The sequence below is a fragment of the Thamnophis sirtalis genome, unplaced genomic scaffold, assembly GCF_051295495.1.
Source record: "Thamnophis sirtalis isolate CommonGarterSnake01/CBP01778 unplaced genomic scaffold, rThaSir2_p1.2 scaffold_4, whole genome shotgun sequence".
Taxonomy (NCBI): Eukaryota; Metazoa; Chordata; class Lepidosauria; order Squamata; family Natricidae; genus Thamnophis; species Thamnophis sirtalis.
Genome location: NW_028261384.1, coordinates 108,856,170 through 108,882,648, shown reverse-complemented (window position 1 = coordinate 108,882,648; position 26,479 = coordinate 108,856,170). Strand labels below are relative to the sequence as shown.

Below are 26,479 nucleotides of genomic sequence, written 5' to 3'. Positions count from 1 at the left end.
GCCTTTTCTGTTGCAGCTCCGACCCTGTGGAACGATCTCCCCGCTGAGATCCGTACCCTCACCACCGTCCAGACCTTCCGCGCAGCCCTCAAGATCTGGCTCTCCCAGCAGGCCTGGGGATAGGCTCCTAATTCACCCGCCCGAGTGTTTGATTGTTGAACGAAAGTTGTGTTTTACTATTTTTTTCTTTGTTCACATTTTGTTTTGTTTTTGATGTTGCACTTCCCTCCCTTGTGATTGTAAGCCGCCCTGAGTCCCCTCAGGGAAAAGGGCGGCCTATAAATTTTAATAAATTCAAATTCAAATTCAAATTCAATTATGTAGATATACACAAATATATTATTAAACATATGCAGGAATGGAGAAGAATTATTTAATAATAAGCATGAACAAAGACAAATTACAACAGATTCATTTCATTCCCATTGTGTATATGATAATCATATATAGTCAAGGTGGGAACAATGATTTTAAATTTCTACTGGGATATTACACTGTAAAGATGGATACTGTTAAGCCCATTGCCACATAGATCCTTCCAGGTCCCCATATGCCTGTGATGGGGAACCTACAGCATGCGTGCCACAGGTGATGTGCGGAGCCATTTGTTAGGGCATGCGAGGTGCTGCCCTGTCAACTGTCTCAGGAGCTGTTAATACAGTTCTACACAGGAATGATTGAATCAGTCATTTGTACTTCTATAACTGTCTGGTTTGGTACAGCAATTAAACAGGACAGCTACAGACTCCAACTGATAGTTAGGACTGCAGAAGAAATAATTGCAAACAGTCTGCCTTCCATGGAAGACCTGCATATTGCATTAGTCAGAACAAGGGGTGAGAAAATAACCACAGACCAACATTCTAGACACAATCTGTTTGAACTTTTTCCCTTGGGATGCTTAAAACAACTAGACACAGGGACATTTTTTATCTCATGCCATCACTTTGCTGAACACCTAATCCACACATACAGTCTTATGTCTAAGTAGATTCTTCCATGTTGTATGGATGTATTATTATTAATAACATTCTCATCTTCTCTATAACCCCTATTATTTATATCATTATTATGATTATTACTATTCAGTTGCTTTGCATGTACATTGAGAGTTTCTGTACTGGAAACAAATTCCTTGTGCATCTGATCACATTTGGCCAAATAAAATATCTTGTTTTCTCTTCTCTTCTCTTCTCTTCTCTTCTCTTCTCTTCTCTTCTCTTCTCTTCTCTTCTCTTCTCTTCTCTTCTCTTCTCTTCTCTTCTCTTCTCTTCTCCTCTCCTCTCCTCTCCTCTCCTCTCCTCTCCTCTCTTCTTTGTCTGCCCTCTCATCCCATCCCATTCTATTCTAATCTATTCTATTCTTAAGAAGCTTGAAAAAGAGGCTTATATGGGATATCCCTTTTTATTATATCTTTGTTATATTAATTAGTTTTGGGGACTTTACTCTATATTGCACAAGCTTTCTAATATTATTTCTCAGTGCCTCTTTGACTTCCTTGTTCCTTAGGCTGTATATGAAAGGATTGGTGAGAGGGGGTACAACTGTGTATAATAGAGAGGAAAATTTTTCCATTTCTCTATTGACATCATTCTTTGGTAGCATATAAACAATCATGAGTGAACCATAAAAAATGGAAACCACAACCAAGTGAGAGGAACAGGTAGAAAAAGCCTTCTGTCTTCCAGTGATAGAAGGGATTTTCAATACTGCAGCTATGATATATATGTAAGAAATCAGAGTTAGGAGAAAAGGTGGAAGTGTGAATAGAACAGCCATAATAAAACCAATAACTTCTATCAAGCTAGTGTCAGTGCAAGAAAGATTAAGAACTGAGAAGTAATCACAAAAATAGTGATCCATTTCATTTGAATTACAAAATGTTAGCTGTAACATGAGATGAAATAATGTCACAATAGTTATAAATCCATTGATCCAAGATGCGGCAACTAATTGGATACAAGTTTGGGTTTGCATTATTGTTGCATAGTGCAGTGGTTTACAGATAGCTAGATATCGGTCATAAGACATTGCACAAAGTAAGCAACATTCTGTAGCCTCTAAGGAACCAAAGAGATACCACTGTGTGAAGCAACTTCTAAGTGAAACCATGTTGTTTCCAGTAAGAAGAGCAAAAAGCAATCTTGGAAATATATTGGAGCTGTAGAAAACCTCCAAGAAGGAGAGGTTTCCCAGGAAGAAGTACATGGGTGTATGAAGGTGATGATCAAAGATAACTAGTGCCACAATGAGACTGTTTCCAGTTACAGATACTGCATAAATGACTAAGAAGATCATGAAAAGAAGTGTCTGTGCTTTACTGTATTCCCCAAATCCCAGAAGGACAAATTCTGCAATTTTTGTTTGATTTCTGATCATCATGGAAATAGGAATTTCATGTTCTGTTAAAAAATAAATACAATACATAGATAAGCTGTTTTGTTTTTTCCATATAGCTCCCAGACACTTACACAAATTAAATTAAATACATTGGAACAAGATACAGAATCCTGCAAATGGAAATAGGGAACCTATCAAACAACTTGTCCTATCCCTGTGCTGAGAGGGAACGTTTAACATTGGAATGACCATATGTCCCATGAATACTTTATTTATTTAATTTCTTGTACAGAATATTAAAATAAACTATTGTTGAAGTTACTATAACACTATAACATTTACAATGCATGAAAGACTTCATCCTTGAACAGATAATCAAATTTACTTTCAAAATCATCCCGAAAAACAGAAGATAGATTGTGATAAGATAATAAATTATCAGTTTAGTGTTAAAAGAATGGTTCAGCTTTAGACTTCAGGAATTGTTTTCCTAGGGTTGAGACAGACTGACTGGAAAAAAATTATTCCGCTCATTGGTGTGTTTAAAGATTTTGGTCCTTGCTGCTAATCTAACACCTTAATAACTAGACCACACTAGTTTTAAATTAGAAAAGATTTGTTTCTTTGATAATAATTTAAATATATGGTAGTATCTTTTTATTTATTTATGTGTGATAGTTTAGATTTATAAAGCCACTTAGGATTTTTTTTTTAAAAACCACTTAATTTCTTATTAGTATTTAAGACTGTTTTCAGAAAAGGACTTCAACACCATTTTATTAATCTCACAAAAACACATTTCCATATATTGTACATATCTTTTATGTTATACTTTTTATTTTTTATCCACAATGCAAATTAGATAAGAATGTCCTGTATATTCAGAGTTAATGGAAAATGACAGATTGCAATAAATCTTCTGACTAGTTAAATGTTTCTAGCCATTACACTTTTTCGAACCACCAGGTGTTTATCCTTCCCTCCTTCCCTCCCTCTCTCCCTCCGTCTCCCTTCTTTCTCTCCCTTCTCCTTCTCCCTTTTTCCTCTCCCTTCCCCCTCTCCCTTTCCTTCTGCGGAAATTCTCAGACATCCAGATTATAGTTGTCTTGAAAGTGCTTTTTTCAATCTGAACTGTATCTATTGTTCCATTCAAGCACCAGCAGCCCATTACAAGCTTCTTCAATGAGAAGTGAAATATTTTGTTCTTTTTGTCAAGGAAAAAATACTGCCTTTTTTTGGGGGGGGAAAAACTTTTAAGACTCTCCCTCTGTCTCTTCACTCACTGAATAGAAGTGTTGCATGTAAATGAAATTTTAAATTTTCCCCCACCTTTCATTAAAAAGTCATTCAACCAATAATATTACTTTTTCACTATTATAATACAGATTTGCTTATGGATTTTTAATCTATCAGAAACACATTAGAAATAGTTATATAACAAGGAGTAGAAGGAAATTTGCACAATCTAAAAGTTCTTACTTTCTGCAGCTTAATAAATGTTTGTGTGTGTGTCTTTCTCTCTGTTTTCTTTTTCAGAGACAAGAAAATTCTATAGACTTCAAAACAATGCATGTTATTTCTTTCTTGGTGACAGGAAGTTATGTTACACTGCATTGTACACAAAAGTTTGAGAACATTGATGGTAATCCAGAACATTTTGTACTTTACATTTAGTAGATTGTCATGGTTCAGGAAGAGGACCTCCTCTACCATTTCTCCCCACCCTCTGGAATATCCTCCCTTTAGATGAGTTTTCCACTATCTTGGGCTTTCAATGGAGTTGACAGCATTGACAGTCCTCTTCCTACCTTTTAACATTTAACATTTAACTTATTCTATTCTTCTGTCATGTAACTCTATTTATTGATAGATCATATTTTATGTGATTTTTAGACATTTATGTTTTTGTCTGTACACTGCTCAGAGCCATCATGTGAGTAAGATGGAATAAATAAATAAATAATTAAACAAACAAATAAATAAATGTGAACTTCTCTTACCTGTATGGTATATTTAGAACACCTTCTGAAAACCATAGACTTAGTCACAAGAATAGCATTGTTTTCCCATCAAGTTTTAAAATTTTAATTTCCAGCAATTGTCAAGATTTCTCAGTATGATTATTTGGAGGTTCAGTTGTGTTTATTTTCATAATTGTAAACCACTCCCATTCACCCCAACCTATGGAATTTAACAATTAAAACCAGATATCACACAGATTAATAGAGGTCCATATCTCAATTATACCCAAGGTACTGAATTCTAAAGAAACATGCTGAGAAAGGTTATGATGCTTCAATATTTGTTGGAGATTTTCCCTTGAGATCTCCTATTATACATATTTTTAGTAGAACATAGCTTCTAAATATCTTGGGATATCTCTCTAATTTGTCAGATAAATCATGTTCCATGTTAGATGCCATCCATTAATCACTTAATAACCTATATACTTAGATAAAAGGTTGTACTTTCAATGAAGACACAATAAAGAAAAAGGACCTGCAACATTTGATCTAGATCTATTTTTTATCATTAAAGTTATAATATAACTTAAAATATAATGAAAGTAGAAATTTCATCTGCAGAAACATTGCAAGTAAGATTTGTGATTATGTACTAATTATTTCAATAAAACCAGAAAGAAAGAAAAAAAAGTCTTGCAAATCAAGATCCTAACTTTAGCCCCTATCATTTCATTATTAGTACATATGATTTGCATGTTCTTTATAACTGAAACATATTTAAGTGATTATCATAACAAAAGTAACTTACTTTTCTAACAAAATATTTCATACTGAGATAAATATTGAACTATTTATTGAAATTTAAATCATTGTGTGTGTGTGTGTGTGTGTGTGTTATCTTTTTTGTTTTGCCTTTCTTTCCCCTTTCCTTTTTGTCTTTTGCTATTGGTTCTTGAATATTCTTAAAACTCTAATTGTTTTTTAAAGTAATTTTTGGCTCAATTATGGTGAGGTACATTCTGGTAAAGAGACATTTCCTGAGAGTGGGTTCCAATATGGGTCCAGAATCTCCCTGTTCCCAGGACTGACTTAGATTGGGTTCTGTAACATTATCAGACCCTAATTCAATAGCATTATCCTGCTGTTATTTTTCCAAAAGATTTGCTCTAAGATTGCATTTTCTGGACAGTTTTCTTAAAGATATAGCATATTTCAAATAAATAGCAATAGCAATAGCAGTAGACTTATATACCGCTTCATAGGCCTTCAGGCCTCTCTAAGCGGTTTACAGAGAGTCAGCATATTGCCCCCAACAATCTGGGTCCTCATTTTACCCACCTCGGAAGGATGGAAGGCTGAGTCAACCCTGAGCCGGTGAGATTTGAACCGCTGACCTGCTGATCTAGCAGTAGCCTGCAGTGCTGCATTTTAACCACTGCGCCACCTTGGCTCTTAAACAGTCTACAATAAAAACAAACCAACCCAATTTGTTAAAACAATTTTCACCTGCTTTCAAAACTCCCCTGTTGGGGAAAGATAGATCAGCTGGTGGTATGACGTCAACTGACCATACACTTTTCAGGGTAGATTACAGCACTGAGGCAGACTTTGGTTGTAGTTGTGAATGACTTGTTGAGGACAAACTCTGGAGGTTGTGAGTGGGAACACTATTACACTGGTTTTCCTCCTTTGCCTGTCAAAGACTCCAGTGAGTGATGCTGGGGTATGAGAGGCTTAGTCCTAGACTAAGTTTCTTAGTAGTTCAGTCTTTCAATTCTTTTTTAAAGCATTTACATGAAACATCTGGGAGAATACATGGTGTATATCAGTATGTTGATGATTCACAGTTATACATCTCAACCAGGGGTGGGTTCCTGCCAGATCTAACCTCTTCTATAGAAGAAGTTTCACAAATCTACCATGCCATTTAGAACCGGTTCCAGCTCCCTTCCCCCGCCCGTCCGCACCATGCTTGCTCTGTCTGCCACTCACTGATTAGCTGGCTCACTTATTACCCTGCCCACCTCTATCTAAACCTTAAAGTCTTAAAGCTGTCAAGTTTGAACACCCCTGGGATTTTTTTTCTAAAGGGTTAGGGGTGCAAGAGTCTTGTAACTTGACAGTTTTGGTTGCTAAGCAAGAGGGTTGTTAAGTGAGTTTCACCAGATTTTACAAGTTGGCCATGCTCACCCAGTCACATTACTGCCAAGCCACTCCCACTCGGTCCGATGGCTGGCAAGCCACTCCCACAAAGCAGGCCACACCTACATAAGAAGTTCTAAAAAATTTTGAAACCAACCACTGATCTCAACCCTGGTTGACTAAGCAATGTTGTTTGTTTGCTGGCCCGATAAATTGATTTTTAAAATATTTGGATGGGTGGAATCAATTTCAATTCAACCCTAGCAAGACAGAAGCCTCTCAGAAATTCATTAAACATTCATTTTTTATGTTTTCATGTTACTTAAAACATGTATGGCTTAATCTTTCAGATAAGCATATGTTACTAGGTTTGATGGTTCTGGTTCTGGATATTCGACTTCTGGTGGGGTTGCATTCCTCTGAAAAAACTTGTGTGCATCCTCCTAGACTCATGTCTTCGGCTCTTCTGTTCCTTCTGCAAGGAAAAGTTATGAAGGATGGGGTCTTTCCACAGATTCATCTTGTACATGAATTTCACCAAGAATCTTGCTTAATCACTCAAGATCATTTCCTAGAGGGATTTCTGGAACACACAGTTCTGAATGTCTCAGATTTTACACATTTATATTCCACCGTTGTGTGGACAATTCTGGCTTCCAGTTTCTTTCCAGTTGTGATCCATGATACTGGTTAAACATGACTCATGATTATGTTTAAAATCCAGAATGCCAATGTGGTCAGATTATATGCAGGATGGCCTCTCTCACTATCCCACTAGGTCCTATAGAGTGGCATATTCCAGGCTCTTCCCTCAATGTTGCAATCTAATGGGTAGCATGCCTCCTTGACTCTGTCTCTGCTCTTTAGAATACCATTTCCTCTGAATGTCTGTATTCAGAAGACCCTTTTAAAAAGCTTTAAAAAGTGTCTTTTCCCACAAGCATTGGGGGCTGTGTGAGGCCAGAAATGTTATTTATGGATATTTGAAGATGCACTGTGGTTTGGAGTGATAGGGTTAACTGTATTGGTTATTATTATTATTTTTACTATTTTTAAATAGTTTTTACTGTTTGTAAGACACCCCTCTTCAGAGTTATATTGTATAAGATGGACGGCAAGATAAAGAAAATAAATACAATCAAATTACATAGACAAATTGCATATTCTTTTATGCCGAGATCTTCAATAGCAATAGCACTTAGATTTACAGCATTCTCTACATTTACTTTACAGAGCAATCTCTACATTTTCTTTACATAGTTGGCATATTGCCCCCCCCCCCAAAAAAAAAAAAATCAAGAGCCATTCAAGATCTTTGATGTGACATCCTAGTGACAAATCCTTTGGATTAATCAAGTTTGAACTCTATAATTTACCAATCTATATCAAAGTTCTGCAGCCATTTTCAGACCAAAGATACATTTGGATTTGGGCGACATATCACGTAGTATGTTCTACATATGAGGAGAAGACATTTAAAATAATTTAAAAGTTGTAAGCTGCTCAGAGTTGTTGGATACAAGATGACTGGCAAATAAATTTCATAAATATTCGACCAATATTCCATCACTCAGGCTGGGGGGTCAAATTCTACACCCCTCAGAGAGGGTTCGCAACTTGGGAGTCCTCCTGGATCCACAGCTATCCTTTGATCACCACCTGACGGCTGTGACCAGGGGGGCATTTGCCCAGGTTCGCCTGGTGCGCCAGTTGCGGCCCTACCTGAATCGGGAGGCTCTCACAACAGTCACTCGGGCCCTTGTGACCTCTAGGCTGGAATACTGCAATGTGCTCTACATGGGGCTGCCCTTGAAGAGCATCCGGCGACTTCAGCTAGTCCAGAACGCGGCCGCGCGAGTGATCGTGGGTGCACCTCGGTTCACCCACACAACACCTATCCTCCGCGAGCTGTGCTGGCTACCTGTCGATCTCCGGGTGCGCTTCAAGGTGCTACTAGTCACCCATAAAGCCCTTCATGGTAGTGGATCTGCGTACTTGAGAGACCGTCTTCTGCCAATTACCTCCCTGCGACCAATTAGATCTCACAGATTGGGCCTCCTCCGAATTCCATCTGCCAGCCAGTGCCGGCTGGCAACTACAAGGAGGAGAGCCTTTTCAGTAGTAGCTCCGACCCTTTGGAACGAGCTCCCCGTGGAGATTCGTACCCTCACCACCGTCCAGGCCTTCCGCATAGCCCTCAAGACCTGGCTAGCCCGTCAGGCCTGGGGACAAAGATAGCCGCCCCTCCCGAATGATGAATGAATGTTGCTCATTATTTTTACTCTATGTGTGTCTACGTCATTGTTTGTATTCCCCCCTCCTGATTTTATGTAAGCCGCCCTGAGTCCCCTCAGGGAAAAGGGCGGCCTATAAATGTTAATAAACTCTCTAAACTCTCTCTAAATACATAAACAAACAAACAACCAAAATTAATTCAATAAATACACTCCATAAACGATCATGGACCATTTAAGCAAAATCAACAATCACAAACTAGTGTTCATGTTAATTTGGAAGCTTTAAGAGTCTATCTGGTTGTGGGTCATTAATTTACACATTGTCCATCCAATAACTTTCTTGAAACTTTTCTCAGAGCATTTTTGACATCCTTATTTCTCAGGCTGTATATGAGAGGATTGAGTAAAGGGGGCAGGACTGTATACAAGAGAGAAAATATCTTATTGAAATCTCTCACTTCCTCTGTTTTTGGTATGAGATACACAATCACAATGGCTCCGTAGAAAATAGAGACAACAATCAAGTGAGAGGAGCAAGTAGAAAAAGCTTTTTGTCTGCCTGTGGTAGACGGGATTTTCAGAATGGCAACAATAATATAGATATAGGAGATCAAAGTTGAAACAAAAGGAGGGAAAGTGATGATAAAAACCACAGTGAAAGTAACAAGCTTTACCAGAAATGTGTCACTGCAGGAGAGTTTCAGCAGTGGGAGAGCCTCACAAAAGAAATGGTCAATTTCATTTTGTCCACAGAACTGCAATTGTAAAAACAAGCCCAAATACAGGGTGATGGCTAAAATACTATTGAGCCATGAGCCTGCTGCTAACTGTATGCAGATTTTGCTATTCATAAGAGTTGCATAATGTAAAGGCTTGCAAACAGCTAAAAAACGATCATAAGACATCACAGAGAGGAGATAACATTCTGTACAAACCAGGAATGAACCAAAATAAAACTGTGTCATGCATCCTTTTACAGAGATGGTGTTGTCTCCAGTCATGAGAGCAGCTATCATCCTGGGAAGAATGGCTGAACTATATATCATCTCCAGGCAGGCTAAATTTCCCAAAAAGAAGTACATTGGGGTGTGCAGGGATTGATCAAGCACAATTATAATAACAGTAAGGAAATTGGCCACCATAGTTGAAGTGAAGATCACTAAAAATACAATGAACACGAAGATCTGCAGATGATGGAGCTCCCCAAATCCCAAAAGTATAAATTCAGTAATTTCAGTTTGGTTCCTCTGCAGTGCATTCATTATAACATTTATAATGTAAATAGTACAAGGAGAATATTTGAAATAACTGGTATAATATTGTACACATTACTCAGAAAATACAATAATATTATATATGTGTGCTGATCAGTTGCTATCATAAAAGAGACAGAGTAGCTGGAATTTAGAATGATAGTGTCAATCTCTAAAAATATTTGGAATAAAAATATATGCAACAGATGAAGCTTCCAAAATCTCAAACTGAAAATTTCTATGGTTATAATTTGTGTCTTGTGTACTGCGTTTCTCATAATAAATATCCGAGGTTATGATTTAAACAATTTGAAGATAAATTATATAAATTCTGGCAGGCATATACAATTTCATATAGAATCACAAGTTTCAGATTACATGAATTTTGTAAGTGCTATTTTCTCAAAACTGGAAGTGCACAGATGAGCTCCATATCAAGTTCTATAATCCTCAAACGGCATGTGGAACAGCTTGATAGGCATCTGTATTCAAGTCTCTTGAAAACCTGATTTAACTAAATATATGTATGAATATTAATATTTTGAAGACACTGAAAAAGAATTCACTGTTTAATAAAACATATGTTTTCACTCACACATAAGCTCACAATTTATTGAAAATATATCTGAATAAAATATGCATATAAAAACAGCAGGGTATTGATGTAGTTGTGCACTATAAAGGATGAGCAATTTAAGTATATAGCTTAAATTCTTTCACATCATGAATTGAATCCAGTTGTGTTTCCAAATCTGTTAATCTAGATATTAGAACTGAATTCATAGGCGTAGGTTTTTCCACCCTCTCTTTCAGCTCCTATCTTTCCCTGCCCCCTATGTTGTGAAAAAAAACTAAAATATTGTGATTGTATGCAGAACTTCCTCTTCAGTTATTAGACTTTTAGTTTTTGTTCTATGTTTCCCTTTGGCTTTTTTTAAAAAACTTCATTTCTTCATTATGTAGGAACAGTGAAATTGTTATAATATAATATAATATACAGATTAAAATTTATTTTCCAGTTTCAACTCTGCTAATAATCAGTTTCTTTCACAGCTAACATTTTGTTTAAGAATGTAATAGTGAAATTATTATATAAACTTACTGAACATTAGGCCTGCATATTTATTTCATCTACATATTCTAAAAAATAATACATTCAGAATAGATTTATCCTTTTAAAGGCAGACATGAATGCACATGCACATACCTTAATCATTTAGTTCTTTCATCCTGCTTGCTTGCTTTATCTTACAGCAATGCATTTAAAAATGTATGTATGTGGGTGTGTGCATAGTTGACCCCCTAAGAGGATAGAAAGTGTAGTTATTGCTTATACTGAAAATATAAATTATGTGAAAAAAATTAAGATGATAATTTCAGTTAAAATTGATGTTCTTTTTAAAAATGTACTTTCTTTTTATCTTTTTAGTTTTTTGAATGCTTTTTTACTATATTGAAAAATTCTAATGGATATGAAAGAGATAGAGATAGCAGGAAAAGAGATGTATTTACATACATTTTGTGCCAAATACATTTTGTGCAAATGTAAGCAATGAAAATACTCTAACCTAGAAAAATGCTATAAAATAGCTGTAATTGTATTATATCAATGGGCAAGATATAAGGAGTATAAAATATCTACATACAAAACAGCAAATGTTCAATGAAAGAATGACAAGATTCCCAAATTCAAAAATGGATGGTTGTGGATTATGTTTGGTGGTGAAGTAAATGTAAGTAAATTTATAAATTTACATTTTAAATTTACATTTATAAAGTTAAATTAAAGTAGATTTATTGACACATGTCAATAAATATCTTAAACAACATAAAAGATGCATTTCTCTTTTTACAATACTGAGTATTCTTTCTCTTTTTCCAATACTAAATATTCTTTGATTAAGTTAGAGATAAAGTAAGCAGAATTAACTTCAAGATCCTTGAATTGCTGACTACAATCCACTCCTCCATAAGAAAGAAATCTAAGGACAACTAAACAAATAAATAATAAATCTCACTAATTTACTTAGGTGTATGAATCAAGTCGGAATCAACATTATAACATAGACCATAGGTTTCAAAGCTAAATGAAAATCATAATTCAGAAAGCTAAATTAAAAGTATTATGCGATACAAATATATAGATATACATATTAGAATACAATGACTTACTACATCTTATTCATCCAACAATAATTGATCTTCTGTTCTGTTCTCCTTAGCTTATATCAGAGGTTTTTGTTTTTGTTTTTTTTTTTAAATCCCCTTGGGCATTAGTAAAAAAAGTATCAGGAGATTTTGAATAATGACTGAAGTGGGAATGTTCAACTCTGTTGAAATTCAAATTATATTTCAAGTAACATGTTAGAATGTGGTAATTGCCAAAATCCTCACTCAATATGTCATTTTGTTATTAACCTATTCTGTTTTTAGATTATTGATTGGAAACAATAATAGAGATTTACTATTCTACATATAGGATTTCTATAGAGTTCTTGGTACAAAATAGGATGCCAGAGTAGATGTATCACTACTCTGAATTACTTAGTGTTTTCTAATTTTATGTAACTAAGATCTAATACCATTGTTCAGAAGGCAAAAATATAAATGGAGTTCATGGTTGCCTCAAAGCTATTGTTGAATGAAATATTTGTCATGATTAACTCATTTCCTCACCCAAATGAAATTGCAGTTCAGGAATCTTGCAATATCTACTTTTATAGCATAGCTTCCTGCAAGACAGAGGACTGGGGACAGACTAGTAAGTAAGAGAAAGAAAACACTGGTCTCCAAAGGTTGAAGGTTATTGTCTTCAATCCCTTCAAACTCTGAGTTTGAAAATAATAAAAGTAAAATAAAATACCTAGCCAAGGAAGTAAACTAATCTGACAGATTATTCTGACAAATTATTCTTACTAATTTTTACAGCTGTGGATATTTAAGTACATATTTTTCAGAGTATAAGACACACCAGAGTTTGGGGGGAGGAAACGAGGGGAAAAATCTGCCTACCAGGTATTCATTTTTATTTCCATTACATCAGAAAAGCAAACAAACACAACAGTATAATAAAATTACACTTTTTGTCACATTTTCCTTCCCCAGGCAGCTGGGGAAGTTCTTAATAAGCTTAACTAGATGTCTGGGCATCCATCCAAAATCACTTCACACTTCATAAAAATGTAACAAAGCTGAATCAACAAACCAGTCAAGTGCTTGCCTGAAGAAAACCATTGAAAAAACACTGATAGGGGAAAAAATCCCTGCCTTGCCCTGAAAGGGATTATCCCCCAAAAAATAGAAATCACATAGTTACAGGAACTCTCTGCTTTGCCCTTGAGAGGATTATCTCCCAAAAATAGAAACTGGACAAAAGAAGTCTCTCTTAAGGCAGTCTTCAAATCTTTTTTCATCAGTTTCTTGCAGCTGGAATGAACCAGGAAAATTTTCCCAACAGTATGCTGCAGTAAAAATATTTGAAGCTTTTTTTTCAGCTCTAATAAGATGCTAATGAGTGAAATGCAGGCAAAGCATGGATGATTGCTTCACTCGTTAGAACCTCATTAGGGCTGAAAAAAAGTTTCCAAAAAGCTACATTCAGAGTATAAGGCGCACCCAAATTTTCAGCCATTTTCAGGGGGAAAAGTGTGTCTTATATTCCAAAAATTATGATAGTATCTTATTTGTGAAAATTAAGGTACTTAAGTAGTGCCTTTGTCTGGGCAGTACAATGTTTTCAATTCCAGGCAACTCAGAAGAATGGCACAGTTGATTTGCATAGGCTTGATAGTAGTAGTTTAATAGCTTAGTAGTCTTTAATTTTCTCTAACACAACATCCTCATTCTCTTACTTTAGTTAGAGTATATTTATTATAAGAGCCAAGGTGGCGCAGTGGTTAATGCAGCACTGCAGGCTACTGCTAGATCAGCAGGTCAGCGGTTCAAATCTCACCGGCTCAGGGTTGACTCAGCCTTCCATCCTTCCGAGGTGGGTAAAATGAGGACCCGGATTGTTGGGGGCAATATGCTGACTCTCTGTAAACCGCTTAGAGAGGCCTGAAAGGCCTATGAAGTGGTATATAAGTCTACTGCTATTGCTATTTTCACATATTGCAAATGATCCTGCTCTCCTGAGGAGGCTTTCTTATAAGGAGGCTGCAGTCCTTTACTAATCTTTTCTTGTGTTGTATAATCAATATACTACAGAAATTGATTCTTAACTCTTCATGGAAAACTTCAAATTTGATGCCTAAAGCAATTGCTTTCATTTTAAAGTGAGAATACAGATATGTGGACTCTGATAAGATAAAGGAAATATGCTCTAGTATATTGACCATTGGAACTGGTCAATGATTCATTGAAGAAGAGAATCTTCTGAGAGCAGGAAGTTGGTATATGCCCTGTATTTTCAAGACTGTCCCTGGATAAAGTCAATTTTGATCATTTTCAGGGGGTAGTATTGAATGGAGAGGGAAACATTTAACTAGAACACTTTCTAGTTACATGTTTCTAGACTTTCTAGAACTGCAGAAAAAACAATTACTGCCAACCTGCCTTCCATTGAGGACTTGTACACTGCACTAGTCAAAAAGAAGAAAATATTTGCAGATACCTCACATCCTGGGCATAAATTGTTTCAACTCCTATCCTCGAAACGATGCTATAGAGCACAGCCCACCAAGACAACTAGACACAAGAACAGTTTTTTTCCAGAACACCTTGACTCTGTTAAACAAATAATTCCCTCACCACTGTCAAACTATTCAATAATGCTGCATTACTATTAATCTTCTTATCATTCCTATCACCCATCTCCTCCCATTATGACCATAGGACTATAACTTTGTTGTTTGTATCCTTACAATTTATATTGATATTGATTGTTTCCTGATTGCTTATTTGTACCCTATGACTATCATTACGTAGTTTTTATGGAAAACTTCCTAAGAGAACAAATCTGTGTTTTTGGCATAGTATTTTATTAATGGATATTGCTAGATACAAATGTGGAGGTCATATCCATGAGGTTTAGCTTCAGCTGGTGTGCTAGTTGTAACCCTACTTAGAATATAAATTCTGTGCAACAGTAATTTACCTTATTAACACCTACATAGGCTATTCCAATATGCTTTATATATTTTCCTTGAAATTTTCTATGGGACTACCTTTGAAGGCCACTGGGAACCTAGAATTGTACAGTATGTGCCAAATGTAACTCCTAGTAATCTCACAATTTAGGGTATAAGAGAATCATTATCTTCAGGGATGTCAAACTGGTGGTCCATGGGCCAGATGCATCATGCACAGGTCACAACCACCCCAGCCCACAAAGAGGAAAAACATCATGAATCATCATTCATAACAATATGATGTGGCAAGTTTTACACCTGTGCTATACAACATAACTTCCTTTGGAATATTAAATTAAATAAGCCCTGGATAGTTTGAATCTTTGTTCTGGAGTCAAGTGCTGTGGCAGAAAAAGGATAATTCCTGAGTCATGCTTGAAGAAACAGTTCAATCAATGGAAACCTAAACATTTTAAAATAATTATATAGCAAATGAACAAAAGCCATTGAAAGATAAGTAGTTCCTTATATAACTAGGCCCTACGCAACTTCAATGGCATTTGGAAGTCTACTTGTAACCAATGCAGCTTGGATAGTAAGAGAGCTACTTAGACATAATTGTTCAAATTAATAAATTTTGCACAAATTGCAGTGGAAAGATTTTCTACATTTCACATTTATTACATTTATTTACATCAATTTACAATTAAAATTGTAACTTGTAATTTGTTTTACAAATGTCCATATATATTTTTCTTGAAATTTTATGTATTTCAGTAAAGTTTATTCAAAAATGTTTCAATTACAGCTTTATTACAATTTTTAAATGCCATATGCATTTCTACATATTTTATCAAAAACATTGATAGACGCTTCTGTAATAAAAGATATCAAAAGGACCATATAAATTATCAATATTATCACCCTAGCCATAAAATAATCAAAGCCAATCATAAAAGGAATAGTGACAAGTGGGAGAGGAAAGACTTGAGAATTTCAGACTGTTGAAAAATCAATGTGAACTTTACCCCTACTTTACTGAAACATAATATTTAATAAAATAGAATTAAAGTACAATTAAATATTCAGGAAATAATTGGCTATGTTTAATTTACTTTGAAAAATTAATATAATTTAACTTAACTAATAAATATATTTACTAAAACCAAATTTACTAAAACCACTTTTTCCATAGTCTTTCCCTGTTTTAACATTGTCTTCTTATTTTTGCAATTTAGCATGTCATTCAAAACCCACATACAGCTCTAAGCTGAGAAAGATTGTACAATGCTTCATACCAAGACAATTTTGAGAGGGAAAGTATTTTGTGCAGTCTCATTTTTATTATTATTCATATAATAATAGAAAAAGTAGCAAATCATAATAGTAAATACATAAAATCATTTATTTATTTTCTGTTCATTTATCCATAAAAGGAAATAATCTACTTAGGCTTCAGTCTCCAATTTACAAATGGATTTTCAAAATATTTGTCACCACCTTTTTCATGGCTTCTTTGACATCTTTGTTTCTCAGGCTATATATGAGGGGGTTAGCTATGGGTGGAAGAACTGTGTAAAGGACAGAAGCTAGTTTATTGAGATTTATGGTTTCAGTTTTGGGTATTAGATATACAATTATTAATGCTCCATAGAAAATAGAGACAACAATCAGATGAGAAGAACAGGTAGCAAAAGTCCTTTGTCTCCCAGTAGAGGTTGAAATTTTCTGGATAGTAATAATAATATATGCATAAGATGTCAGTGTCAAAAGAAAAGGAGGAAAAGTAAAGATGAATGAAACTATCATTGTGACATTTTTCACAAGGTTGATGTGATTGCAAGAAAGTTTTACAAGTGGTAGAGAATCACAATAGAAGTGATCAATTTCATGTGGACCACAGAATTGTATTTTTAAGACAATGCCTAAAAATATAGAGGTAAATACCATGCTATTCAAACAAGAGGCAAAGACTAATTGAACACAAAGTCTCATATTCATAATTGTTGCATATTGGAGAGGCTTGCAGATAGCTAAATATCTGTCAAATGACATCACAGAAAGCAGGTAGCATTCTGTACTAATCAGGAATGCAAAGAAATATAGCTGAGTAATACAACCTGAAACAGATATTTTCTTGTTTCCTGTCAGAAGACTAGCTAGAATTCTGGGCAGGATGGTTGAGCTATAGAAAGTCTCCAAGCAGGACAAATTTCCCAAAAAGAAATACATTGGGGTATGTAGACGTTTATCATTCACAATAAGAAGAATAACAATAATATTGGCAGTCATGGTCATGATATATATTACCAGAAAAAATAGAAACAAGAAGATCTGCAGATGATAAACTTCTCCAAATCCAAGAAGAATAAATTCTGTGATTTCAGTCTGATTTCTCCGCATTATGTTCCTTATAAGCTAATGTTGATTCCTGAAATAGTTAAATAATGAGATTCCTAAGTAATATTTATATTTCTAGAAGTATCTGTCAAAGATTTGTTCATTTTTTTTAAAAAAAATTGATCTATAAAATTTAATTGAAACTTTCCTTTCAGAATGGCACATGATACATTTGACTGACAATTTCTTACTGATTGCCTGATAACACATGAGAAATAAAGTTTGGTAAACAATATATAAACAGTATGCTATCATTAAGCAGAAATCTATTTCACAGTAAAGGAATTTGGTTAGAAATTAAAAGGTATTTTAAATGATTTCAAAGATGAATGCAATTTCTTACGCAACATTGAAATTATTTCAAACAAATATATAAAGTTTCATACAAATTAGTAGGAATATATTAAATAAATAAAATAAATAAATTTCAGGATGTAGGATACAAACAACAAAAAAGATTCTGGTTTTCTCATTGAATAACTTCCTGCCTCCCCCCCAAAAAAATTCAATTAGTAGACTAATTAAATGAAATGCTCTTTGTTTTGGCATAGTGTGCTCATAGAATAAGCCAATGTTGCCTGTTCTCCTTTGTCTCCACAATCTTTATTTCATCCTGGCAAATAAATTTATCTGTCTTGCCAGGTATTACTATCAATGTTAGCTTTTAATATCTATTTTTAGTATTTAATCATTTTACAAGATTTATATTTACTTCATCTGAGCATAACCACTTTAAATCATACTTATATGAAAGATTTATGGTACTTTTCAGAAATTAAAAATTCTTGGTAAAGCATTTTAAAATAATAAGTGATTTATAGCTAATAATAAAAAAACAATTTTTGTGAGGAGTAGGAACAACACAATGTGGTACATATACAGTATATATCATAGTAAATTTATTAACTGAAATTACCTATAATCCAGGAAATAAATTGTACAGTATTTTTGTTTTGCATGAATGTAAAATTACTTGGTACAAATCTATTCCTTGTTTATCTCTTATACCATACCAAACAAAACTCTCCCTTTGGGAAGCATTTGACTTCAGTAAAAATAGTTGGCATCACAAGAGACTAATTCTCAAAGAAGGCTATAGAGAGAATTATTAGTTATAATCAGTGGAAAAAATATTAAAAAAAATACAGTGTTGAATGTTGACCAGAAAATATTTGAATAAAAAAGCACCAATCCCCCCCCCAATAATGTCAAATACATAATATACATTTTTGTATACAATTTAAAATAACACTTGAAAGCTCCCCCTACTTAGAAAATATAGGATTCATAATAACCTAAATATAATAAATTTCAGACTGAGTTTATTAGACTTGTTCCAGTGTTTCCCTCCACTGCTAGAAGACACTTTTGTGTTTTTAAATAATATCTTCACAAATTGTATGAAAACCAGAATTTAATTCCTAGTAGAGTAGTGACCCTTTATACCCAGGATTTAAAACTTTGGATCCAGTTGATATTCAAATCTATTAAATGAACCAAATTGTGATCTGCCCTTATTTCTAGGGAATGGTCATCTACAGAAGCTTGGCTGCATCAAAGAAGAGAGAGAGAGAGAGAGAGAGAGAGAGAGAGAGAGAGAGAGAGAGAGAGAGAGAGAGAGAGAGAGAGAGAGAGAGAGAGAGAGAGAGAGAGAGAGAGAGAGAGAGAGAGAGAGAGAGAGAGAGAGAGAGAGAGAGAGAGAGACCGAAACCGCAATGAAACACACACACACACACACACACACACACACAGACAGACAGACAGACACACATGCATACTTGCATGCACCCAGATTCTGTCAGCCCAGCAAGGTGGACAAGACTAAGAAACCAATGCCATATAATTTTATAGTAACAGCTTCAACAATAGAATTTTAAAAAATTGAATATGTTTCCACCTTTACTCACTTTATCTTCATGTGAACAATGGAGAAGCTTGTCTGACAATTGCCTTTGTAGAGGCTCTTCCCCCAATCCTTCATGACTGTTTCCTCTCCTTCTACACAAAAACTTCTACAGTTGTGCCTATATGCAGGCTTAGGTTCTTTTGTCATATTATTCTATGAATTCTATTATTCTATTCTTTGTTTTTATGATGGACATTACAATTACTTTGGAGGTTTTTAACCCATTGTCAAACCCCAGGATTATGTCTTTACACAAAGCAAACAAATTATTCTTAAAGAATGCTTCAATATTTTTGCTAATGTGAAGGAAGCACTCTTCAAATATTTGTGCAATTCTAGAAAATAAAGCCTATATTACTGCAACCAAATTTCAGCTAAACAAACATATTGCTGACCACCATCAGAGTTTGAAAGTGTAGGTTTGGGAGTAAAGTCTTCAAATATTAAAAGAAATTATAGATTTATGCCATCACACTTTGTATCCTTAATGATGTATATATTTTTCAGTTTATTAGAAACATCTGTCATTTTATAGATTATCTTCAATTAAGATTGTTTTAGTTTAATCCATTAGTGATATCACAAATCACTGAACTCAGATTTGGTATCAGTGAAAATATTGCTCTGATATTGCTGAACATATTTATTTAGGGTCAGCAATATCAAAATATACAGCTTGCTGAATTCTATGTAATGAAATCCAATTCTGTTCAAAAATATTTGTAACGGTGACATCAAATCTTGACTATAGATTTCTTTTTGCAGGATTTCTTGTATATTTAAATAACAAAAGGGCAATGGGAACATAACAACAACATCAATCCCACAAGCACATACTGAAAGTTATATATAAGAAAGCAATAATATACATTAAATGCCTTCTAAGATTATTATAACAATATTACTTAATAAGCATAATTCAGTGAGGCAGCACAAATTTGTAATTACTTATTTTTTTTAAAAAAATGGATTTCATTAGTATTTGAATGGGACACTAACAAGAACGAACAAGGCTACATGCTAGATTGAGAAATAACAACATAATAAAAGGCCACATTTGGAATACTGCATCCAGTTTTGGTCACCACGATGTAAAAAAGATGTGGAGACTCTAGAAAGAATGCAGAGAAGAGCAACAAAGATGAGTAGGGGACTGGAGGCTAAAACATATGAGGAATGGTAGCAGCAATTGGGTACATCTAGTTTAATGAAAAGAAGGACTAGGGGAGATATGATAGCAGCCTTCCAATATCACAGGGGTTGCCACAAAGAAGAGGGAGTCAATCTATTCTCCAAAGCTCCTGAGGGCAGAACAAGAAGCAATGGGTGGAAACTAATCAAGGAGAGAAGCAACTTAGAACTGAGGAGGAATTTCCTGACAGTTAGAACAATTAATCAGTGGAACAGCTTGCCTCAGAGGTGGGTTCCTACTGGTTTGCACCATTTCAATAGAACCAGTTCATCAAATCTACCGAACCGGTTAGAAGAGGTTCCACCAGTGGACCCGGAAGTAAGTTCTGGAAGAACTGCCCTGGCCCTGTCACTCGCTCACTGTGCCCGTTCCATCACAGCTTGCTCGCTCCACTGCCCATCTGCATTAACTATCCCAGCCTGCTGCTCACTGATTGGTTGGAGTCCAGCCAATCAGTGAGCAGACTGTAGTCGACCCGCCCACTTCTAACAACCATTTAAAACCATGGCGGGTCCTCCATTCATTTCGTTTGTTAGGCTTCCCCTTCCAGCAGCTTGCTGCTTCCCTCAGGTAAGTGCAAGGAGGGGCGGCAGGGGCGGTGGGGATGGCAGGAGTCTAGCTTACACCAGCTCATGGCTTTCATGAGGGAAGATTGTGAGCTGGCATATGCCAAATGGTCAAAAGAAGGTGGGTGGTGGCAGCGGTTGCAGGGGGCGAGCTGGCATGCACTGGCAGTGGTGGCGGCAGTGGTGGCGAGCTGGCATGCAGCGGCAGCAGCGGGGCGGAGTTGGCATGTGGCGGCAGCAGGGGGAAAGCTGGTGTGTGGTGGGGCAGCATGGGGCTGGGGCAGCAGTGGCGGCAGGCTAGCTAATGCCAGCTTGTGGCTTGTCTTGTGAAAGCTGTGAGTTAGCATATGTCGTGTGGCCAAAAGGAGGTGGGCTGCAGCAGCAGCAGGGGGGAGAGCTGGCATGTGGCAGTGGTGGTGGTGGGGTGAGCTGGCATGTGGCAGTGGCGGCATGGGGGCAACGTTGGCAGAGGCAGCTGGTTAGCTTATGCCAGCTTGCAGCTTTCACAAGGGAAGACCTTCCCTAGCGAAAACCGTGAGCTGGCGTATACTGCATGGCTGAAAGGAGGTGGGCGGAAGCAGCAGATGAGCTGGTGTGCAGCAGCGGAAGGGGAGCAAGCTGGCAGGGGGGGCAGTAGTGGCAGCAGTCTAGCTTATGCCATCTCGTGACTTCTGCAAGGGAAGGTCTTCCCTTGTGAAAGCTACGAGCTGGCGTAAGCTAACCAGCCTCCTCTGCCTCGTCACCTGCCTGCTCACTGCTGCATCCATCACATCAGAGAGCTGCTGATTCTGCCTGATGGTAAGTGACCTTTTTTTTTCTTTTATGCTTTTAATGTTTTTTAAAGAATATTTTATTTATTGTGTATAGAACTTTTTAAAATCATTTTATTTAAAGGTATTGAGTATAGAATTTTAAAAAATGGTTTATTTCAATTTATTGTGTGTAGATTCTTTTTTAAAATTGTTTTAGACTATTTAAAAAAGATTCTATCAAAAATAAATTAAAATAAACCATTAAAAAAAATTCTATACTCAATACGTTTAAATGTATTGTGGATAGAATATTTCTAAATGGTTTTATTGTAATTTATTGTGTATGGAATATTTTTTATGGTTTCATTTTAAATTATTGTGTGTGGAATACTTTGAAATGGTTTCATTCTAAATTATTGTGTGTGGAATTTTTTTAAAAAATTATGTTAGACTATTTCAAAAAAAATTCTATCAACAATAAATTAAAATAAACCATTTAAAAGTATTCTATACTCAATACATTTAAAAATATTGTGGATAGAATATTTTTAAATGGTTTTATTGTAATTTAATGTGTATAGAATATTTTAAATGGTTTTAAGGACTTTTTATTATTTATAGAATATATATTTTTAAATTATTTTAGGGATTTTTTATTTATTTATTGATTATAGATTATGTTTATTACAAGAAATGTTATTCCTTTTTGCAAATGGTTTATTTGTGAAGCAATATGTTGCTTTTAAGTGTGCAGGTTGTTGCATGGTTTATGTGCCTCAAAGTGGCTGCTTTTCTATGGGCAGGCTAGGTTGGTGCAAGGCAGCTTTGCCAGATTTTGTGTGTTTCTGTGATACCTGGGTGTATAGGTAATTGTGAGGTGGTTGCTGGCTCTGTGAGCTTCCTGGCACTGTCCTTTATACTTTCCCACAATGCCTCAATGGTTTTTATTCCAGTGGCTTTGTCTTTCCTGTCCTTAGGGTTAGGGAAAAGAATAGGTTGCATCTGCAGTCTTTTGGGGAAAATTGTTATTTTTTGGTGTTTTCCTGGCACTGTCAAAGTTTGTGGGTGTGTAATGTCCTGCAGTTATCTATACATTAATAATGATCAAGTACTAATAATATTTCATTATACATTTTAGTGACCTTTCCTTACATAATTGGTGTTTCCTTTCATAATCCATTATTGTTTTATTTCTTCTGCAGTTAGTATTATTTAACAGGTTGAAGAGGCAACAGAGTATGATCGCTAGGACAGTCATCTTTCCTATGTAACAGTTATGTAACAGCTTTCCTATGTAACAGCTATGTAGCTGTTTTATTGCTTTGTGTGCTTGTTTCATCCTTAATATAGTAGTGCAAGCAATTAAAGTCTTCCTTTCTGTATTTCTTTGTGCAGGCCATTCATTGGAGGAAAATGGTCAGTGGGTGACTTCAAGACACAAAAGGACAGTAATCTTCTTTTTTCTATTATTTTGTTTGCTTGTTTCATTCTAATGCAGTGCATGCAATTAAAGTCCTCCTTTCTGTGTCTCTTCTTTGTGCAGGTTATTGGAGCAAGGTGGTGAAGTGGTGGTGTGCAGAAAACCGGCAAGGCAGTAATCTTCCATCTGTAAGTAGCTGTCTATTGTTTTGTGTGCTTGTTTCATCCTAATGCAGTGCATGCAGTTCATTTCTGTGTCTCTTCTTTGTGCAGGCCATTCATTGGAGTCAGTGATATTGAAGACTGGCAATGACAGTCATCTTCCTTCTTTAAGTAGCTCTTTTCTTGTTTTGTGTACTTATTTTAATCTTATTGTAGTTTATCCATTGGGTCAAAGAATTCAGTGACATTGTCTTGGCCCTCCACCCGGTCATATGGGTGGCAGGCCACTCCCACCCGGTCACATGCATGGCAAGCCACTCCCACCCAGACACATGGGAGGCAAGTCACTCCCACAAAGCAGGCCACACCTATAGAAGAGGTTCCAAAATTTTTTGAAATCCATCACTGGCTTGCCTCCAGAAGTTGTGAATGCCCCACCATTGGAAGTCTTTAAGAAGATGTTGGATAGCCATTTGTCTGAAATGGTGTAGGGTTTCCTGCCTAGGCAGGGGATTGGACTAGAAGACCTCCAAGGTCCCTTCCAATATGTTATTGTATTATTGTATTATTAAAATAGCTTGGAAGAATGTAATGGCAAATCAGTTTGATATTGTTGCCAAGTAAACTACATAGGAGATTATCAGCAGTTTAACTTAAGTTGAGTATCTCATCTTTTAAAAAATCATGAATTACTTCCACCATATTTGCTGATTCTGGTTTTAGAAATTTATTTTCATGAGTTCATATAAATTTCAAAAGTTTTTTGAGCAATATTCTTTATTATAATGCAAAAGTGACATTTAATGACAGGTAATGATACCAGATGATAAAAGTATATTCTGTCTTTTAATAGTTTGTCCCCTAAATATTTTGTTGAACCTCCAGACATTTTATTCACTTCCACTACTGAGAATGGTGGAAACATTTTCATATCTTTTAACATGCATGAAAATGCACATATTTTTGTTCATTCTTATCAACCACATACATAAAAGAGATATATTTTACTTTTGTTCTATGAATCCTTGAAAGTGTCTTCCATATTAAGTGATTTTTTTCTTCAGTTGTTTCTTCAGGATGCTAAGGAATTGGAGAAATTATTTCAAAGATGTTTCAGAAAATGAAACATGAGAAATCCCAATATAGGACAATACCTGAGCTTTGATGTTATTTAATTTAGCTTGCAATTACAATTATTTCTACAAGCTCATTTGAACTCATTCAGAACTGATTTAAATGTTTAGTTTTGTTTCATCATTAGGTTCTCCTGAGATTTAACTCCAAGGGTTAGATATTCAGCAAAGGCAATAAAATGAGATACAAAACCAAGTAGGTTAGACATTTTTTTCTTCCTAATAGAAACCCAAAGATCAATGAAAACAATGTGATATGCATATTAGTGGGTAATATACATGCAAAGATGCAGCAGTTGAACTGTACATAGATTCTTTCCTCAGTTACCTGCAATGGAGGTATTTCCTTTAATTATCAGTTAGCACATTTTATATATACAGTAGATAATCTTAGAACTTTTTAAAATATTGTGGAAGGGATAGAGAGAAAACAATCATAAATCCTCACTTAATCTGCCTTTGGATTATGTTCAATAACTAGTTACGATGTTGTAATAGAATCTAATATAAAATGATACATTATTTATTTTTCCACATAGAAGAACAGTCCTTCCAAAAAATATGGGTCATTTAATGACACTAAATAATATTGCTACAAGCATTAAGAACTTAAATGAATGTTTACTCATAGAATCTCATTAAAATTGCCAGCAGTTTATTACTGCTTTGATTACTTGAAAGAGAGTGAGTGAGAGAGAAATAGATAGATAATAGATATATCTCCCACTATTAAAATAGATAAAAATCAAATAGTATTCAGAAGTCTGCAGTGGCACATGGATTGTTAAATTAATACTCTTTTAAATGAATTATATCCAATCAGCAGGTTGTCTACTACCAAAAACAAGCAAACAAAAGGAATAGTCTACATAACAAAAAAAGAATAGACAATGATATTCCTTAATGTCACATTGAAAATTGAAAAAAAGGAGGAAAAGGAGAGGAAGAGGCAGAGGAGACTTGAATATTTGAATGTAATCCCAATGTTTGCAAAAATTATAGCTTTGTATGCTTTGGTAGGATGAAATGCCAGGATAGAAATTGAAAGATATGAGTTGATTCAAGCGATATATCTTATTTTAGGCAGAAGAAACTTTCACCCAGTTTCAGAACAGACATGATGGCAACCTGTGTAGAATAGAAAAGGGACCTTATACATTTCTTGGTGCATCATCTACATTTGGCTGCATTGCTTCGTAAATTCTCATTTCTCTTCAATCTTTGCTATCCACTCAATTTTACAGTGTTTTATATTCCTCATGAAATAGTGTGTGCTTCAAAGATTTATTCCCACATTTGTAAAGATAAAAGTATATGGCTATGTGGAGAAAAAATCATGTAAAATATAAAGCCACCAACTATTTAAAATCAATCAACTTTTCAGAAGATAATTTCAAACTCTCATTATTGTATCTCTCTAGCTGAAATAGGGCTTACTCCCTTTGGTGCTGACAAATTCACCCCTCCCCTCAAAAGTTACTTGAATTTGTCTAAAATAAAACCAAAATTCAAAGGAATATAATGCCAAGTTATATATGTATGTGCATATCTATATCATTGCTCCAATCTTTCTCTTTAGAGTTATATGATATATTCCTTGTGCTTTGTATAATTTCATGAATTAAGAGCAAGCCTGGTATTTCATGGTAAATATAATAATAACAAAGAAATCTTTAGGTGCTAGACATATGACACCAAAGCTGTTTTGTTTGTAACTAGCAGGTCTTGTAAGAAAAAAACTAAGAAGAAATAAAATTGGATTCAAGCGGACACAAAAATAGGAATTCCAAGAAATGTCCAAGTGTTTGATACAAATTCATATTATGAGATTATCTTGTTTGTATATTAAAATTAAAAGATTTTAACTGACTTTTTTTTTTACAAAATGCAGTACTAAAAAAACTCAATTCCATGGTTGTTGCTAGAATAAAACAGTGTTAAACT

General features: G+C 35.1%; 3 protein-coding genes across 3 annotated transcripts; all 3 read right to left on the bottom strand.

Annotated features, from left to right (window-relative positions):
* Positions 1-1,407: 1,407 nt before the first annotated feature.
* LOC106547796 (olfactory receptor 2AP1-like) lies at positions 1,408-2,379 on the bottom strand. Its single transcript, XM_014065054.2, has one exon. The coding sequence runs from the start codon at positions 2,377-2,379 to the stop codon at positions 1,408-1,410; it is 972 nt and encodes a 323-aa protein (XP_013920529.2).
* Positions 2,380-8,991: 6,612 nt separating this feature from the next.
* Positions 8,992-9,825, bottom strand: LOC106547797 (olfactory receptor 2AP1-like). The gene has a single exon (XM_014065055.2). The coding sequence runs from the start codon at positions 9,823-9,825 to the stop codon at positions 8,992-8,994; it is 834 nt and encodes a 277-aa protein (XP_013920530.2).
* Positions 9,826-16,472: 6,647 nt separating this feature from the next.
* Positions 16,473-17,408, bottom strand: LOC106547798 (olfactory receptor 9K2-like). The gene has a single exon (XM_014065056.1). It carries the CDS (start codon positions 17,406-17,408, stop codon positions 16,473-16,475), a length of 936 nt encoding a protein of 311 aa, XP_013920531.1.
* Between the last annotated feature and the right edge of the window lie 9,071 nt (positions 17,409-26,479).